The sequence below is a fragment of the Choloepus didactylus genome, chromosome 8 (assembly GCF_015220235.1).
Source record: "Choloepus didactylus isolate mChoDid1 chromosome 8, mChoDid1.pri, whole genome shotgun sequence".
In the NCBI taxonomy this organism is placed as follows: Eukaryota; Metazoa; Chordata; class Mammalia; order Pilosa; family Megalonychidae; genus Choloepus; species Choloepus didactylus.
The window spans coordinates 94,873,201-94,891,659 of record NC_051314.1 but is presented as its reverse complement, the minus strand read 5'-3'; the positions used below and the strand labels follow the sequence as shown (position 1 = coordinate 94,891,659).

The 18,459-nt window shown below is 35.8% G+C and overlaps 1 protein-coding gene across 3 annotated transcripts in view; it reads right to left on the bottom strand.

Annotated features, from left to right (window-relative positions):
• Window positions 1-449: 449 nt before the first annotated feature.
• YAF2 (YY1 associated factor 2) overlaps window positions 450-18,459 on the bottom strand; it is a 114,304-nt gene continuing 96,294 nt past the window's right edge. For all 3 annotated transcript variants that reach the window (XM_037846608.1, XM_037846606.1, XM_037846607.1), the window contains 2 exons: window positions 3,033-3,185; window positions 450-2,239 (listed from right to left, as the gene is read on the bottom strand). In XM_037846608.1, the coding sequence (XP_037702536.1) occupies window positions 2,002-2,239; window positions 3,033-3,185 (391 nt within the window). In that variant the 3' untranslated portion in view covers window positions 450-2,001. The remainder of the gene's footprint in view (window positions 2,240-3,032; window positions 3,186-18,459) is intronic.

Here is an 18,459-nt window from a genome sequence, read left to right as displayed (position 1 = left end):
ACCCTACAAATTCAATATGATTATCATTGTCCCCATTTTTATAGATGTTAGCACTCAATCTCTATGCTATACTGTCTTCCCTCCTATAGAAAGATGAGTATGCCCCATTCAGGTAAAATTCCATTTCCTATCAAATTTTCCTCTCTTGTGCAATACATATATAATACATCCTGAAAGTATTCAATCATAATCAGAAGACACAGTGCCTTCAAAGCATAGTTTTGACTTAAAAATTAGAATATCTTCCCTATTACAATTAATATTTGTAGTTTTTACTATCTCCAAAAATGAATAATATAAAAACATTTGAAACGTGAAAAATAGAGAAAATAAGACAAAACTTTCTTATTTTAAAATAATGTAACTTAACCAGTTAATTGATATTCCATTGAAAGCATCGTATAAAATAAAACACAAATTTTAATTTTTCATTTAATAACACTAAAGAATGAGGTATATGTTTTAATCACAGACTTTTACTATATGCAATTAACTGTATTTCACAACTAGCATCTTACAAAAAAGACAGTACCATTATGCCTATAAAAAGTACTGCAATTAAACAGAAAATTACATTATCATGTGAAACCACCAAATATCACAACTGTTAGGGTCTACAGGTTTTTTTTCCTTCAAATGCTATCATGATGTCTTTTTGTGATATTTTGTATCCACGTTATATTTTTAAGTGAGTTTACATTCCAGAAGTCTCCTATAGGTGGATATATAATAAGCAAATGGCTAAGAAAAACAGGAGACCCTAAGAGAATTTAAGAAGCACTGTGCGGTTTCTAGGTTGGACTTTTAAATACAACACAGAACACTTATTAGTTTTAAACAAAAATGCAAAATGTGTAGTCATAAAAATATTTTATTGGTAATTTTACATAAACAGTGAATTGGGCTGTAAATACTTTTATTTCAGGATATTGATAAATGCATAAACTGACAGTGGTATTGAAAATAGGGCACTATGATTTTGATAAGGATTGTTATATTTAATAAGAGGCCAATTAAACTAATTTAAGATTAGTTATTTCAGTTCTGTGCAACAGTCTGTATTCCCATTATTGAATTAATTAGGTTCATACATCTATGATCCTGAATAATTTGGGGGCAAGGAAACAGTGATAACACTAGCATTAAATTAAAGCTTTTCCAAAATTGCAGCCTTTAAAATATAGCAGGTTTCTTTTCTGTTTTTGCCAAATGCTTATAATTATTTCTGTAGTTTTATAATAATACAGAAAATACCAGTGTTCAATGACAGTAGCACTAAACCTGAATTATAAAGCTAAACAATCAATGTTTTAGTTACTAGTCTTCTAGTAAACATTACAATAAATGAATGTTTTGTAAAATAAGCACAAAAAAGAAAAGAAAAAAAAAGAATAAAAGCCAGAAACATAATTCAGGAACAATAATTTAGTAAAATGTGTCCAAGACATTGGCAAAGTTTCATACAAATTCTTTATTTAATAACAATTTTCTATTTAACCACACCAAGTACCAGCAGGTGTATTTAAGAGAATAACCATAAAAAAAATCCTGTTGCAGCAATAACCGATTAAGTTGATCTTTGACTTGTATACATATAACTATCTGTTCACAATTCTCAAATAATACATATTTAGGCAGCTTGAACTATGTTATAAAAACTTTAATTCGTTACATGCCAATAGTAGAGAATTCAAGAATTATGTGTTAGAATTCACTAAACTAAAAGTGAAAATAGACTTACCAATAACACTGCATAATGAATAATTCAACCACATTTTCATGGCACCTTTAACTGTAAAGACCAAAATGTTAAGTCTGGAAATGTCTGGTAGGCATAGACTGCAATAAAATCTAATAAGTTCTAAAAAATTTCTATTTTATGTAAAATTCAAATTATAGATTGTGCATGAACAGTTGTCATGAAAATGTGGTACTTCTTGGCATAATCTGTATATTTGCATGGTATGACAGAAGTGACTAAGAAATTGGAGAAAATAAACTTTAATGAGACTCTCCATTCAATGATGAGGCTTCTCCTCTGGGTGAAGATGACCTGGACATTCCCCTTTCTGTGTTATCAGAGCTAGAACCACTCTGACTGTGTTGATCTGCAGAAGCAGCACTAGATGCAGGTGGTGACTTTGTTTTCTCCTTAAAGTCTGTAATAATGACTGTTAGATCTCCAACGGTAACTTCCAAATGCTGAGCACTACTCCGATCCACATTTTTCAATCTTGGCCTAAAGACAAAAGATGATAAAATTTTAAGCTAGCTCTTCCCTCTACCAAATGTGCATATAATGATAAATTAAGTAAAAGTAACAAAATTAATATATCTATGTTTAAAGCTCTAGATTCATGTATAACCAGCCACAAAAAATATAACTGTTGCAAACCATTAATACTGATCAAACCAATCACTCATGAACCACCTTCAATGTGACAAAAACTGTGGTACCCTGAAGAGTACTGGACTCGTAATTGGGCTGTTATAGCAATCTCATAATTTTGCACACAGATTTTCAATTTTATTAAAATAAAAGTTAAGAACAGCAATAGAAGAGTTGCACTACAGAGGACACAGAGGAAGTTGATAAAAGCTAAGGTTGAGCTATATACATGTCTGATATTCCACTGATATGTAATGATAAGTGATCATGATTGTCTATTCTGACAGACCCATGACAATTTTGATTGGTTAAAGCTCACACATACATGTTACATGTTTTTAGTAAAATACTCCTGGCATTATGAATTTAAAAAAAAAAAAAAGATAGTTCTAGCACTAACATCTTTTAGTCTAGTTTTTAAAAAAAAAAATGCATCCTCACATTTAAGCTTATACATCTGGCCTCTGTGTTTAAATTCTAATATACCTTTCAGAATCAGAAAAAAACTTTCATGATACCTTATAAGAAAGGAAATGAAATATTTTACTTCCACTTTGTATATGAGTATATAAATGGTAAAGGAGAATGTTAAATGGTTAATTTTATTATTTCAAAAATGCCATAAAACACTCTTCAAATTTACCTGGTTTTCTTATGACTGTTCTTTTTGCTAGTTGTTTCCTTTTCACTTTTTTCTTTTTCTACTTTATCTTTTTTCTCTTTCTTTGATTGTGTAGGGGGCACAAATTGCTGAGTAACCTGCTGTGCAACCAACTGGGAGACAGGTCGAGGTTTCCTGTGTGCACGTTAAAAAAAAGCTTTTATTATTATAAATTAAGAATGTATGTTCTCTATAAGAATAGCTGTTATTATGAGAGAATAGATATATATTATGATTTTCAAGTAAAAAATTTCCTCTTGTAAGGAAAAATCAGATGAACAATTTAACATAAATTTATATCATTGTCTTTCCTGTTATAACAGAAATAGAACAAACTATGATAACAGTTAAAATTTATAGCCCAAGATATATGGTCAAACCGTTAGATATCTGTTACATAAATCAACATGAGAAATTATTAAAAATATTTATCAAACTAAATGCTTACAGGGAAATACACATATAAACAAACATGGATTCTTTTTAAAATTGAAACTTTACACTGAAATAACATTTAATTCATCCCTTCTTCTTCAGAGTAGTAAATATCTGATGTTTCCTTTAAAGCCTTTCATTTATTTATCTAATTAACATTTACTAAGTTGAAAAATTTCTCAACCCTTATTGCTCAAATCCTTGAGGTTCCTTATCTCTCTAGCCACAACCTCACTATGCATTTTTGATCCTGGAGACCTGTCCAGTCCTTTGACACTTGCCTAACTACTCACTTATTCATTCAAAAAATATTGAGAACCTACTGCAAAAACTGAACCAGTGTATCTGAAATACTGCCTAACTTCAAACTTTGGTGCTAGTACAAGCTGTCACTCATTGTACTGGCCCAGACAGAAGTCAGGGACTTCTCCAGCTCTATGCTGGAATTTGGGCAGCTGATGTCAAGAATCTCTAATGTCTTGAAAGCAGCAAGAAGGGGGAATAGAGTGTATGGCAGGGGAGAAAAGAGCGAGGAAGATAAAAATAACTTTTAACAAACAGTCTAAAAACAATGGCAACGTTATTGCCTTAAAAATCGTGAGTGACCCTCTTTGGGTTAGAATTTTTTTCAAATCTTTTTTTGTTCTTCTTCCTCTAGAGCAAGCCAAAATAGAAAATAATGAGAAAATACTGAGCAATCTAAGATTCAATGTTGCATGGCTTAGAGGAAACAAGAAATATGTAAAACATGGATAATGAATTTTAAGGCTTACTGAAATACTGGAAGGATATTAAGGAAAGATGTTAAATACACAGTTTAAAAAGTGGGACTGACACAAACATGAGGGTTAGGGATGCAGATTAAGAATCATACAAATGGAAGTGATATTGAAAGCAAGGTAATTAATGGCTGAGCTTGTTAAGGAATGATCTTTAAAAAAGACAAGGATTAAGATTAGTTCTCAAACTTGAAGGTTCATAAAAATCACTCAGAGGGATTGTTTAGCTCCTTTAGCCATGCCTCACGGAGTTGGGGATTAGGTAGGCCTATACATGGAGCCCAAGAATTTGCATTTCTTACAATTTTCAGGTTATGCTGATGACTCTGGTCCAGAGGCTTGAAAAGAAGCTTGAAGAAGTGCAATTATTTGGTGAGTATTGGTAATATGGAAGCATAAAGTATGAAATAGAGAGCAAGGAGTGACACATAAATGACAAAAATCAAGGCTGACAGGAAAAGGACAAATAATGAAAAGCTGAGGAGTCTGATTTACCCTTAAATGCTGGGAGGCCACTGAAGAAATTCAGACTTGAATTTTACAAAGATAAAAGATTACTGGCAGCAAAGCCTAAAGGGGAAAGATATTACAGACAGGCAGATGTCTTTAGGAAGCTACTTTAATAGAACAGGCTTAACAGGGAGTCAGTAAGGCTTAAAATGGACAAAGTTCCTATTTGGAACAATGGAAATGTTTTGGTAAGATGGTGGTGACGGTAGCAAAACACTGTAAATGTAACAGAACTGAAATATGTATCTGAATGTTATTAAAAAGGGAAATGTTAGGTTGTATATACGGTAATAGAATAAAAATATTTTTTAAAAATCCATGGAACTGCACTACACAGTGAACCATAAGTTACACTATGGACTACAGTTAATAGTACAATTATAAAAATGTGCTTTCATCAATTGTAACAAATGTACCACACCAATGCAAGGTGTTAATAATAAGGTGGTATATAGGAATCCTGTACTTTTATGCATGATTGTTCGGTAAACCCACAACTTTTCTAATTAAAAAAACATATGTAAAAAACAGGCAAGAAATAAAAAGGACTTTAAATAAGGAAGGAGTAGTGTGGCTATTTAAGACAGGCTGAAGAAACAGAATCAAGGGGATATGGCTGATAAGATATGCCTTCCTCACTTCTCAATCAATAATTATTCCTTATGCAAAACACATAAAAATCCTTGCCCTCATGTAGCTTACATTCTGTGGGTGGAATCAAAGAAAAACAAACAAAATAACTATACAGGGTATTAGATGTTAAGTGCTATGAAGAACAATAAAGCATGTTAAGGAACACAGGGAGTACTGGGGAGGGAGTTGCAATTTTAACTTTGTCTCCTCTTCTAGGCTATAAACTCCACAATGACAGGGACAGTTATCAACTTTATGCACCACTGTATAGCTAGTACCTAACACAGTACTGAAAAGACAATCAATGAATATTTGCTGAAGAATGAATGAATGACATTTAATAAGGAAAGGAGATGGTATTTCAGAAAAGGGGCACTGCCACTAAGCTTACTGATTAGCCTGGATTACTCACTCACTAGAAAGAAGAAACAAGTACTTTTGAAAAAGTAATAGCACTAGGGATTAATTTCTCTTTTGGTTAAATGGGATACAGAAAGAGAAAGAAAGCCCAAAGGTGTGGAAGGATTGGGAAAAGATTTGTTTTCTTGAAGTGAGAATCACTCCAGAATAGAAAAATTAAAAATGCTGTAACTGAAATATAATCAACATTTTGTCTCACAAAGTGTCATGGATCTCTGAGTCCTTTCCTTCCATAATGTAATACGACTTTCACAATTTCATTTATTGCTTTTTGTACTGCAACACTCCCTCCATCCCAAAATTTAATGCAAAATGAATTTACCAAAATGTAAATTATTTCAAATGAACTGCAATAAAATATTAAAATGAGTTTACATTATTTTTAACCTAGCATAGAAATCTTGAAAAGTATGTAGAATAAACAAAATGGAAAAAGATGTATAAAATTTATTTATACTGCCTTTATTTACTGCTGCCTTTAAGTAAAGGTTAATATTTATAAAGGCTTTACAAGGTTCATTAATGACCTCAGTATGCCAATTCTGTTTTTCCATAAGATCTTAATAGCTCAGTCAAGAATTCTCATACCATGAAGAATATCAGGAACATGATTATTGTGCTGTAGTTCAGTAAGAATATTATATAACATGATCAACCACACCCCTATGCTCCCAGCATTAGTCTCCAGGTTGGTACCCACCCATTATGTGACACTATTCCTTAACAGCTCAATCCCAGTTTTATGTGAGGGAAGAGGATAATCATAATTCTCCAATTGTATTAATCTTACAATCCAACTGCTGCCAAGAATTTTTTCATATTAAACAGATTTTATCTCTCCAAAACTTCCTTAGAATCATTTCCCCTTTTTATATGGCTCATCACTTTGAAAATGAAAGTATACTAGTAGAGCATGATTTCCTTCATAAAACCATGAGGTTGAGTAAAAAAATTAGTAATTTATTTTTTAACTAGTTATTAGAAATCTAGATTCCTGATAAGTGCTATACTCTCAGTAGTAAGAGCAAAATAAACTCAATTTTTTTCTTAATAAATCCTCAATAAATACTCTCCTCTTAGGGGAGGCAAAACCAACAATTAGTTGAACTTGTCAGAGGAGAGACTGGAATCAGAAGACAAGCTAGAAAACTACCACATCAAACTAGAAATGAAATAATACAGATCTATATAAATGTTTAATCATGGGAATGGAACCAAAGCAGTGAATCTGACAACATGTAAGAAGAAAAACACACAACCTGCTGTGTACCTGGACAGAGATAAAGAAGATCCAATAATGGGAGGAAAACTGAGAGAAATGGGGAAATTTGGAAGGGAAGTTTCAAGAGGCCAAAAGAAGACAGAGTGATGAACTTGGTTGTGGAGACACGGAAAGTTCCCTGGCTAGATAAACTATACAACAGGCCCACTTCCCAAACTCTGGAAGCCTGAAGGCGAGCACCAGGCTAGGAAAAGGCCAAAGTTTTGCATGTCTGAAGGCAGACAGCAATTTAGATAACGGCTTCTTGCTGGGCTCCTTCTGTGCTCCTGTCTCCTGCCCCTGCTGTTTCCCATCTAGCCCCAAAGAAATTGTCCCTTGAGATTAAAGATATGGAAATACACCTTAAGGCTTTAGAAAAAATGTACCCTCCCTGAAATACCTGAAAACAGTCACATAGGAAAATACCTTGTATGCTATAAAAACCTGTAGAAATGAGTAGAATAAAACTTTCTTTTGCAGGAACACAGAGGACGGAGTGGGCTCCCTTCCTTCACACTTGGTGTTAGACATGCTGGGTTTGCAAATTTTGTAAAACATAAGTAAAGCTACCTATAGGGCAAACAGAAATGTAAGACTAGGTCTGATAAGCAAACAAGCAATTTCTGTTCTAGTGTTGTTTGTTGTCAATTTTATTTTTTAATCATCAACACATTTTTTTATACTGGTTATTTTTTTACCATAAGAAAACTTATTTTTTCTATTTTTCAGTACTTCTCCTTTTTTACCCTAACCTTTCCCAAATGTGTGTAACACATCTATTCCATTCTTTTTTTTCTTCTTTTAATGATGAAGATTGATTTTCACTTAAAGATTATGATTTTCTTCCTCAAGGATTCTTTAATCTATTCCAAACTTGGAAGAAAAAAACCTCAAACTATAAATATACTGTAAATTATTGTTATTCACAGTGCTTATGTTCTATAAGTTGCCAAGAACACTGAATTCTGAATCCTGAAGAAGTGCCCTAGGGGGAATGCAGGCAGGGTTAGGTTCCTGAAAGCCTCTGGTCACCTCATTTTTGTCAACTGATTAGTATATAACATGGTTTTATGTGTGTTGCAGTTTAAATATACCCTATGTAATACATATTGTTGATTCATTAACATTGAACTCACAGTCAACAGCACTGTAACAATCCCTAAGGCACATCAAGGCTTCCTGACTTTAGGAACACTAGACAATACTGCAGCACTATACTTGAGGGCAATTTTAAATGGTGAAATCAAAAAAAAAGGCAAAAAAAAGTGAAAAATGTGGCACTAAAGAGAACACAGAAAGAACACTTGTTTACAGTATGAGAGATTAAAGGAAGGGACAGACCTAGTACAACCTCAACTGGTAACATGCATGTCATACAAGTATTCCATTATGTACATGTCCACACATGACCACAAAAGCGCTGTACTGATTTTGCTTATTTATTGAGTATTAATTTGAGTATCAATTTTAACAAGTAGCCAAATCCACAATTAAGTAATCCAGGAATACTGGATGGGATCAACAGTTATTGTAAAATAAAGAACTCGGTTGGTCTTTGTCCCAAGTTCTTAGGAGATACCCCCTAAATTTCTGTAATTTCTTATGATAGGAATGTCTTATTCATGGTGGGCTCCAGATAGTTTATACTTACAACATAACTCAGGAAAAGGCTTGGGCCACAACCTTAGCCCTTAAGACTGGTGAACTGGAAATAAGATTTGGGAAAGATGGCATGGTAGGAAATTCCAGCAATCAGTCCCACCACCACAACAACTATTAAAAAGGCAGGTACTGTCTGAACCAACTATTTTAAAACACTGGAGTCTAGGAGAACATTGAGCAGCATGCAAGGAAGAGCAAGAAAAAAAGGCTGGTAAATTACAGTAAATACCAGTGAAATTCATTCTTCCTGCAGCGCTACTAAAAAAAACAGACAGCTCAAGAACTAAATCCCAGAGTTAGATTTTAAAGTGTACAGTATGAAACAAAAGATTATAAGAAAAACAACCAAGTGGGACATGATAGACCATCAAAAGGAAGAAGATAAAAATCCAGAAAACATTAACAAAGAAGACCAGACTGTGGACAAACTGGACAAAGACGTTTAAAAAACGATATTCAGTATGTTCAAGTAGATAAAAAAAAAAAATACAAAGAATGAAAGGATATCAGGAAAAAACAAATGAACAATATTAGAATCTAAAGAAGAAGATGGAAATTTTTTAAAGGAACCAAACAGAACTACTGGAGTTGAAGACGAAAATAAATGAATACTCCCAGGGAGGTTTCAACAGCAGACTGGAGCTGGCAGAAGAACGAACCAATGAACCTGAAAACAACACAACTGAAACAAGTCAGGCTGAGAACCTAAAGGAAAAGGAATTACAGAAAGCTAAAATAGCCTAGGAGACTTGTGGGATACCATCAAGCATACCAACATACCCATTAATAAGATTCCCGGAGGGAAAAGTAGAGAAAGGAACAGAAGAAATATTCAAAGAAATAATGACAGGAAACGTTCCAATCTTAGCAAAAGATATGAATATGCACATCCAAGAAGCCCAGAGAATACCAAACAGGATAAACTTTAAGAGAAATGCACCCAGACACATGGTAGTCTAAACATCCAATGTAAAGGATAAGAGAGTTCTGAAAGCTACAAGAGAAAAGCAATGAGTTATATACAAGGGAGTCCCAGATTAAGTGCCAATTTCTCATCAGAAACCATGGAGGCAAGGAGCCAGTGGGTTGAAACACTTAAAAGTGTGGAGAGAAATTTAAGAATTTCATAGCCAGAGAGATTTACTTTCAAAAGTGAGGGAGAGATTAGACATTCCCAATTAAAAGTTGAGGGAGTTCATTGCCACTAGACATACCCTACAAACAATGTTAAATGGAGTTCTTCAAACTGAGAGTAAGGATACTAGACACTGGATCAAGAAAAAAAAGACCTCTGGTAAAAGTAATCATATGGGTGATGATAAATGCCAGTACTATTATATAGCAGTTTTTTTAATATGTAACTCTACCTCTTACAGGTACTAAAATGCAACTGGATAAAAAGTAATGATAGATCTATGGTTTCAGACGTACAATGTATGAAAATATAATTTGAGGGGGGGTGGGGCAAGAGGGTGGAGTGGTGAGGTGTAGGTTTTAGTTACTCCTCCAGGGCAGTAGGTAAAAAGCCAGGAACTGCGTGGACCGGACACCGCAGAGCAATTTGACTTTCGGCATAGTTCATACAACACGCACGAACACGTGGAACAGCTGAGATCAGTGAAATCTGTAGTTCTTGTGGCCAGGGGACCCATGCCCCTCCCTGCCAGGCTCAGTCCCGTGGGAGGAGGGGCCGTCGGTGCTGGGAATGAGGAGGGAGAACTGCAGTTGAGGCTCTTACTGAAAACTCAGACTGCTGATCCAAACTCCAAACACAGACTGAGATGAGACACTGGAGAATCTGGGAGCAGTCAGCCCGGCAGAGAGGAGATAGGGCTAGCAAAAACGGCAAAAAAAAAAAAAAACCCAAAAATAAAAACAGAGACTTTTTGGAGTTCTGGTGAACACAGAACCCAGAAGGGCAGGGCTCAAAGAGTCAGGCTCATATGCAAATCCAGAGGGCAAGTTTCCCTGTCAGAAGACCTGTTTTCTCTGCTTTCTTGATTGTTCCTTAATGGCCCTAATCTCCTTGTCTCTTAGCATTTCAATAGACCATTAGATCTGCAAGGAGGGCCCTTCTTTTTTTTCTTTCCTATATTTTTATCTTTTTATCTTTTTCTAAAACAATTACTCTAAGAAGCCCATTAAAGAAAGCCTCAAAGACTTGCAGTTTGGGCCCACACAAGAGCAGAGTTCTGAGAGCTCTGAGACACAAAGCAGTAAGTCCAGTGGCTGAGAAAATCTGCTAAACGCCACAACTTCCCAAGAAAAGAGGGGCATCCCCTTACAGCCATCTTCCCGGTGGGCTGGGAATGCTCCTGCCCAGTGCCAGTGCCACAGCCCAGAGCTGCACCAAACAACCCAGTGTGATGGTAAGTATTTCCAACAACAAACGCACACACCACAATATCGGGTGTGGACAATAAATAGCCTTTTCCGCAACCTCAGATAATTGTCCCTGACCTGGGAAGGCAGCTGTGTGAAAAGGGGGAAATTAACACGCTCCATTCAACCATCCGTTCAGCAGACTGGGAATGCTCCTACACAGCCCTGCAGCCAAGAACCTCCTTTGGGGGATGGTGCTCACCTGTGACGAAGTACAGTCATCCCTCAGCAGAGTACCTAGGAGTGCACAGCTTGGAAGAGGGACACACTTGCAAGTCCCAGGGACCATACCCCAATACCCAAGACTTGTGGGTCAGTGGCAGAGACAAACTGTGGCAAGACAGAACTGAAGGATTAGACTATTGCAACAGCTTTAAATCTCCAGGAACACCTGGGAGATTTTATTATTAAAGCCGCCCTCCCCCCCACTCCCTAACCGCTCAGACACACGCCCCATATGCAGGGCGGGCAACACCAACTACACACACAAGCTTGGTGCAGCAATTGGACCCCAGAAGACTCACACCCCCACTCACCACAAAGACAAAGTGGGGGAGAACTGGCTTGAGGGAACAGGCGGCTCGAAGACGCCACCTGCTGGTTAGTTAGAGAAAGTGTACTCCATGAAGCTGTAGATCTGACAAATTAGAGATAAGGGTTTGAATCAGTATACATATCCTAAAAGAACCCTATCAAGTTAAGCAAATGCCAAGAGGTCAAAAACAACAGAAATTTTAATGCATATGAAGAAAACAGACAATATGGATAACCCAAGCCCAAACACCCAAATCAAAAGATGAGAGGAGACACAGTACTTGGAGCAATTAATCAAAGAACTAAAGTCGAACAAAGAGAGCATGGCGCAGGATATAAAGGACAGAAGAAGACCCTAGAAGAGCATAAAGAAGAAACTGCAAGAGTAACTAAAAAAATGGACGATCTTATGGAAATAAAATAAACTGCTGATGAAATTAAAGATTCTGAATACTCATAGTACAAGACTAGAGGAAGCTGAACAGCGAATCAGTGACCTAGAGGACGACAGAATGGAAAATGAAAGAACAAAAGAGAATGGGGAAAAAAATCGAAAAAATTGAAATGGACTTCAGGGATATGACAGATAGAATAAAACGTCCAAGTATAAGACTCATTGGTGTTCCAGAAGGGGAAGAGAAGGGTAAAGGTCTAGGAAGAGTATTCAAAAAATTGTTGGAGAAAACTTCCCAAATCTTCTAAACACCATAAATACACAAATCATAAATGCTCAGCGAACTCCAAATAGAATAAATCCAAATAAACCCACTCCAAGACATATTCTGATCAGACTGTCAAATACTGAAGAGAAGGAGCAAGTTCTGAAAGCAGCAAGAGAAAAGCAATTCACCACAAAGGAAACAGCATAAGACTAAGTAGTGAGTACTCAGCAGCCACCACAGAGGCGAGAAGGAAGTGGCATGACATATTTAAAATTCTGAGACAGAAAAATTGCCAACCAAGAATTCTTTATCCAGCAAAGCTCTCCTTAAATTTGACGGAGAGCTTAAATTTTTCACAGACAGACAAATGCTGAGAGAATCTGCTAACAAGAGACCTGCCCTACTTGAAATACTAAAGGCAGCCCTACCGACAGAGAAACAAAGAGCAGGGAAAGAGATGGAGAAAGGTTCAGTACTAAAGAGATTCAGTATGGGTATGTTAAAGGACATTAAGAGAGAGAGGGAAAAAATATATCTGACAAATATAAACCAAAAGATAAGATGGATAATTCAAGAAATGCCTTCACAGTAATAATGTTGAATGTAAATGGATTAAACTCCCCAATCAAAAGATATAGATTCACAGAATGCATCAGAAAAAATAAACCATCAATATATTGCATACAAGAGACTCATGTTAGACACAGGGACACAAAGAAATTGAAAGTGAAAGAATGGAAAAAATATTTCATGCAAGCTACAGCCAAAAGAAAGCAGGTGTAGCAATATTAATCTCAGATAAAATAGACTTTAAATGCAAGGATGTTATGAGAGACAAAGAAGGCCACTACCTACTAATAAAAGGGGCAATTCAACAAGAAGAAATAACAATCATAAATGTCTATGCACCCAATCAAGGTGCCACAAAATACATGAGAAAAACACTGGCAAAACTAAAGGAAGCAATGGATGTTTCCACAATAATTGTGGGAGACTTCAACACACCACTTTCTCCTACAGATAGATCAATCAGACAGAAGACCAATAAGGAAATTAAAAACCTAAACAATCTGATAAATGAATTTGATTTAACAGACATATATATAGAACATTACATCCCAAATCACCAAGATACACGTTCTTCTCTAGTGCTCACGGAACTTTCTCCAGAATAGATCATATGCTGGGACATAAAACAAGCCTCAATAAATTTAAAAAAAAGTTGAAATTATTCAAAGCACATTCTGTGACCACAATGGAATACAATTAGAAGTCAATAACCATCAGAGACTTAGAAAATTCACAAATACCTGGAGGTTAAACAACACACTCCTAAACAATCAGTGGGTTAAAGAAGAAATAGCAAGAGAAATTGCTAAATATATAGAGACGAATGAAAATGAGAACACAACATACCAAAACCTATGGGATGCAGCAAAAGCGGTACTGAGAGGGAAATTTATAGCACTAAACGCATATATTAAAAAGGAAGAAAGAGCTAAAATCAAAGAACTAATGGCTCAACTGAAGAAGTTACAAAATGAACAGCAAACCAATCCTAAACCAAGTAGAAGAAAAGAAATAACAAGGATTAAAGCAGAAATAAGTGATAGAAAAAAAAAAAAAACAAGAGAGAGAGTAAATAACACCAAAAGTTGGTTCTTTGAGAAGATCAACAAGATTGACAAGCCCCTAGCTAGACTGACAAAATCAAAAAGAGAGAAGACCCATATAAATAAAATAATGAATGAGAAAGGTGACATTACTGCGGATCCTGAAGAAATTAAAAAAATTATAAGAGGATACTATGAACAACTGTATGCCACCAAACTGGATAATGTAGAGGAAATGGACAATTTCCTGGAAACATATGAACACCTAGACTGACCAGAGAAGAAACAGAAGACCTCAACCAACCAATCACAAGCAAAGAGATCCAATCAGTCATCAAAAAGCTTCCCACAAATAAAGGCCCAGGGCCAGATGGCTTTACAGGGGAATTCTACCAAACTTTCCAAACAGAATTGACACCAATCTTACTTAAACTCTTCCAAAACATCAAAGAAAATGGAACACTACCTAACTCATTTTATGAAGCTAACATCAATCTAATACCAAAACCAGGCAAAGATGCTACAAAAAAGGAAAACTACAGGCCTATCTCCTTAATGAATATAGATACAAAAATTCTCAACAAAATACTTGCAAATCGAATCCAAAGACACATTAAAAAAATCATACACCATGACCAAGTGGGGTTCATTCCAGGCATGCAAGGATGGTTCAACATAAGAAAATCCATCAATGTATTACAACATATTAACAAATCAAAAGAGAAAAATCAATTGATCATCTCAATAGATGCTGAAAAAGCATTCGACAAAATCCAACATCCCTTTTTCATAAAAACATTTCAAAAGGTAGGAATTGAAGGAAACTTCCTCAATAAGATAAAGAGCATATATGAAAAACCCACAGCCAGCATAGTACTCAATGGTGAGAGACTGAAAGCCTTCCCTCTAAGATCAGGAATGAGACAAGGATGCCCGCCGTCATCACTGTTATTCAACATTGTGCCGGAAGTGCTAGCCAGGGCAATCCGGCAAGACAAAGAAATAAAAGGCATCCAAATTGGAAAGGAAGAAGTAGAACTATCACTGTTTGCAGATGATATGCTCTTGTATCTGGAAAACCCTCAGAAATTGACGATACAGCTACTAGAGCTAATAAACAAATTTAGCAAAGTAGCGGGATACAAGATTAATGCACATAAGTCAGTAATGTTTCTATATGCTAGAAATGAACAAATTGAAGAGACACTCAAGAAAAAGATACCATTTTCAATAGCAACTAAAAAAATCAAGTACCTAGGAATAAACTTAACCAAAGATGTAAAAGACCTACACAAAGAAAACTACATAACTCTACTAAAAGAAATAGAAGGGGACCTTAAAAGATGGAAAAATATTCCATGTTCATGGATAGGAAGGCTAAATGTCATTAAGATGTCCATTCTACACAAACTCATCTACAGATTCAATGCAATCCCAATCAAAATTCCAACAACCTACTTTGCAGACTTGGAAAAGCTAGTTAGCAAATTTATTTGGAAAGGGAAGATACATCAGATTGCTAAAAACACTCTAAAAAAGAAAAACAAAGTGAGAGGACTTACACTCCCTGACTTTGAAGCTTATTATAAAGCCACAGTTGTCAAAACAGCATGGTACTGGCACAAAGATAGACATATTGATCAGTGGAATCAAACTGAGAATTCAGAGATAGACCCCCAGACCTACTGCCTACTGCTCTTTGATACAGCCCCCAAAGCCACTGAACTGGGACATAACAGTCTTTTCAACAAATGGGGCTGTGAGAGTTGAACATCCATATCCAAAAGAATGAAAGAGGACCCCTACCTCACACCCTACACAAATATTAACTCAAAGCAGATCAAAGATCTCAATACAAAAGACAGTACCATAAACTCCTAGAAGATAATGTAGGCAAACATCTTCAAGACCTTGTATTAGGCGGCCACTTCCTAGACTTTACACCCAAAGCACAAGCAACAAAAGAAAAAAGAGATAAATGGGAACTCCTCAAGCTTAGTTTTTGTACCTCAAAGGAATCTGTCAAAAAGGCAGCGAACTCAATGGGAAAAAATTTTTGGAAACCATGTATCTGACAAAAACCTGATATCTTGCATATATAAAGAAATCCTATAACTCAATGACAATAGTACAGGCAGCCCAATTATAAAATGGGCGAAAGATATGAAAAGATGGTTCTCTGAAGAGGAAATACAAACGGCCAAGAAAGACATGAAAAAATGTTCAGCTTTACTAGCTATTAGAGAGATGCAAATTAAGACCACAATAAGATACCATCTCACACCAATTAGAATGGCTGCCATTAAACAAACAAGAAACTACAAATGCTGGAGAGGATATGGAAAAATTGGAACTCTTATTCATCGTTGGTGGGACTGTATAATGGTTCGGCCACTCTGGAAGTCAGTCAGGCACTTCGTTAGAAAACTAGATACAGAGTTATCCTTCGATCCAGCGATTGCACTTCTCGGTATATACTTGGGATATCTGAAAGCAGTGACACGAACAGATATCTGCATGTCAGTGTTCATAGCAGCATTATTCACAATTGCCAAGAGATGGAAACAACTCAAATGTCCTTCAACAGATGAGTAGACAAATAAAATCTGGTATATACACACAATGGAATACTACGCGGCTGTAAGAAGGAACAATATCGTGAAACATATGACAACATGGATGAACCTTGAAGACATAATGCTGAGCGAAATAAGCCAGGCACAAAAAGACAAATATATGCTACCACTAATGTGAACACTGAAAAATGTAAAACAAATGGTTTATAATGTAGAATGTAGGGGAACTAGCCATAGGGACCAATTAAGGAAGGGGGAATGATAATCCAAAAGAACAGATAAGCTATCGTGGGTAAATTTAACGTTCTGAGAGTGCCCAGGAATGACCATGGTCTGTTAATTTCTGATGGGTATGGTAGGAACAAGTTCACAGAAATGTTGCTATATTAGGTTATTTTCTTGGGGTAGAGTAGGAACATGTTGGAAGTAAAGTAGTTATTTTAGGTTAGTTGTCTTTTTCTTATTCCATTATGGTTTGTTTGAAATTTTTTTTTATTATATGTTTTTTTTTTATGCTTTTTATATAGCTAATTTTAAAAAAAAAAGAGTTAATTTTAAAAAAATGAAAAAAATAGGCAAAGCCCCCTTGAGGAGCTGGTGGAGAATGCAGTGGTGTTTGGCTTCCCCACCTCAGTGGTCAATGATCTGCTCACAGACATAGGGGACTGGTGGTTTGATGAGCTGAGCCCTCTACCACAGGACTTGCCCTTGGGATGTGCTGCAAAGGAGAGGCTAGGCCTCCCTATAATTGTGCCTAAGAGCCTCCTCCCGAGTGCCTCTTTGTTGCTCAGATGTGGCCCTCTCTCTCTAGCTAAGCCACCTTGGCAGGTGAAATCACTGCCCTCCCTGCTACGTGGGATCTGACACCAAGGGAAGCGAATCTCCCTGGCAATGTGGAATATGACTCCTGGGGAGGAATCTAGACCCAGCATCGTGGGATGGAGAACATCTTCTTGACCAAAAGCAGGATGTGACAGCAAATGAAATAAGCTTCAGTGGCAGAGAGATTCCAAAAGGAGCTGAGAGATCACTCTGGTGGGCACTCTTACACACAACATAGACAACCCTTTTTAGGTTCTAACGAATTGGAAGAGCTAGCAGTAAATATCTGAAACTATCAAACTACAACCCAGAACCCATGAATCTTGAAGACGAGTGTATAAAAATGTAGCTTATGAGGGGTGACAATGTGATTGGGAAAGCCATATGGAGCACACTCCCCTTTGTCTAGTTTATGGATGGATGAGTAGAAAAATGGGGGAAGAAAAGAAAGAAAGGAAAAAGTACCCAGTGTTTTTAATTGTTCTTTTTCACTATAATTTTTAATTTTTATTCTTACTATTTGTGTGTGTGTGGTAATGAAAATGTTCAAAAATTAATTTTGGTGATGAATGCACAAATATATAATGGTAGTGTAAACTGAATGTACACTTTGTTTTGTATGACTGCATGGTATATGAATATACCTCAATAAAAATGAATTAAAATATATATATATATATATAACTTGTAACAAGTACAAAAAAAGTTGAGGGGAACAGAGGGTATGTATAAGAGCAGTGTATGTGTATGCTTCTGAATTGAAGTTGGTATCAAATAAAAATGATATATATTTACGATGGTAAATTGTAACTCCATGGTAACCACAAAGAAAATATATTAGAAATATATCAAGCAAAAAATGAAAAGGGACACATATGGGACAATACAAAAAGCAAATAAATAAGAAAGTAGATATAAGCAGAAGAACTGAGGGTCAACAAAGGTATAAAACTTGCAAACACTAAACAGCAAAATGTCAGAAGAAAGTCCTGCATTATCAATAGTAACTTTGAATGTAAATGGATTAAACTTTCCACTCAAAAGGCAGAAGCTGGCAGCATGGATAAAAAAGCACAAACCAACTATACAGTGTTCATAAGAGACTGGCCTTAAATTCAGA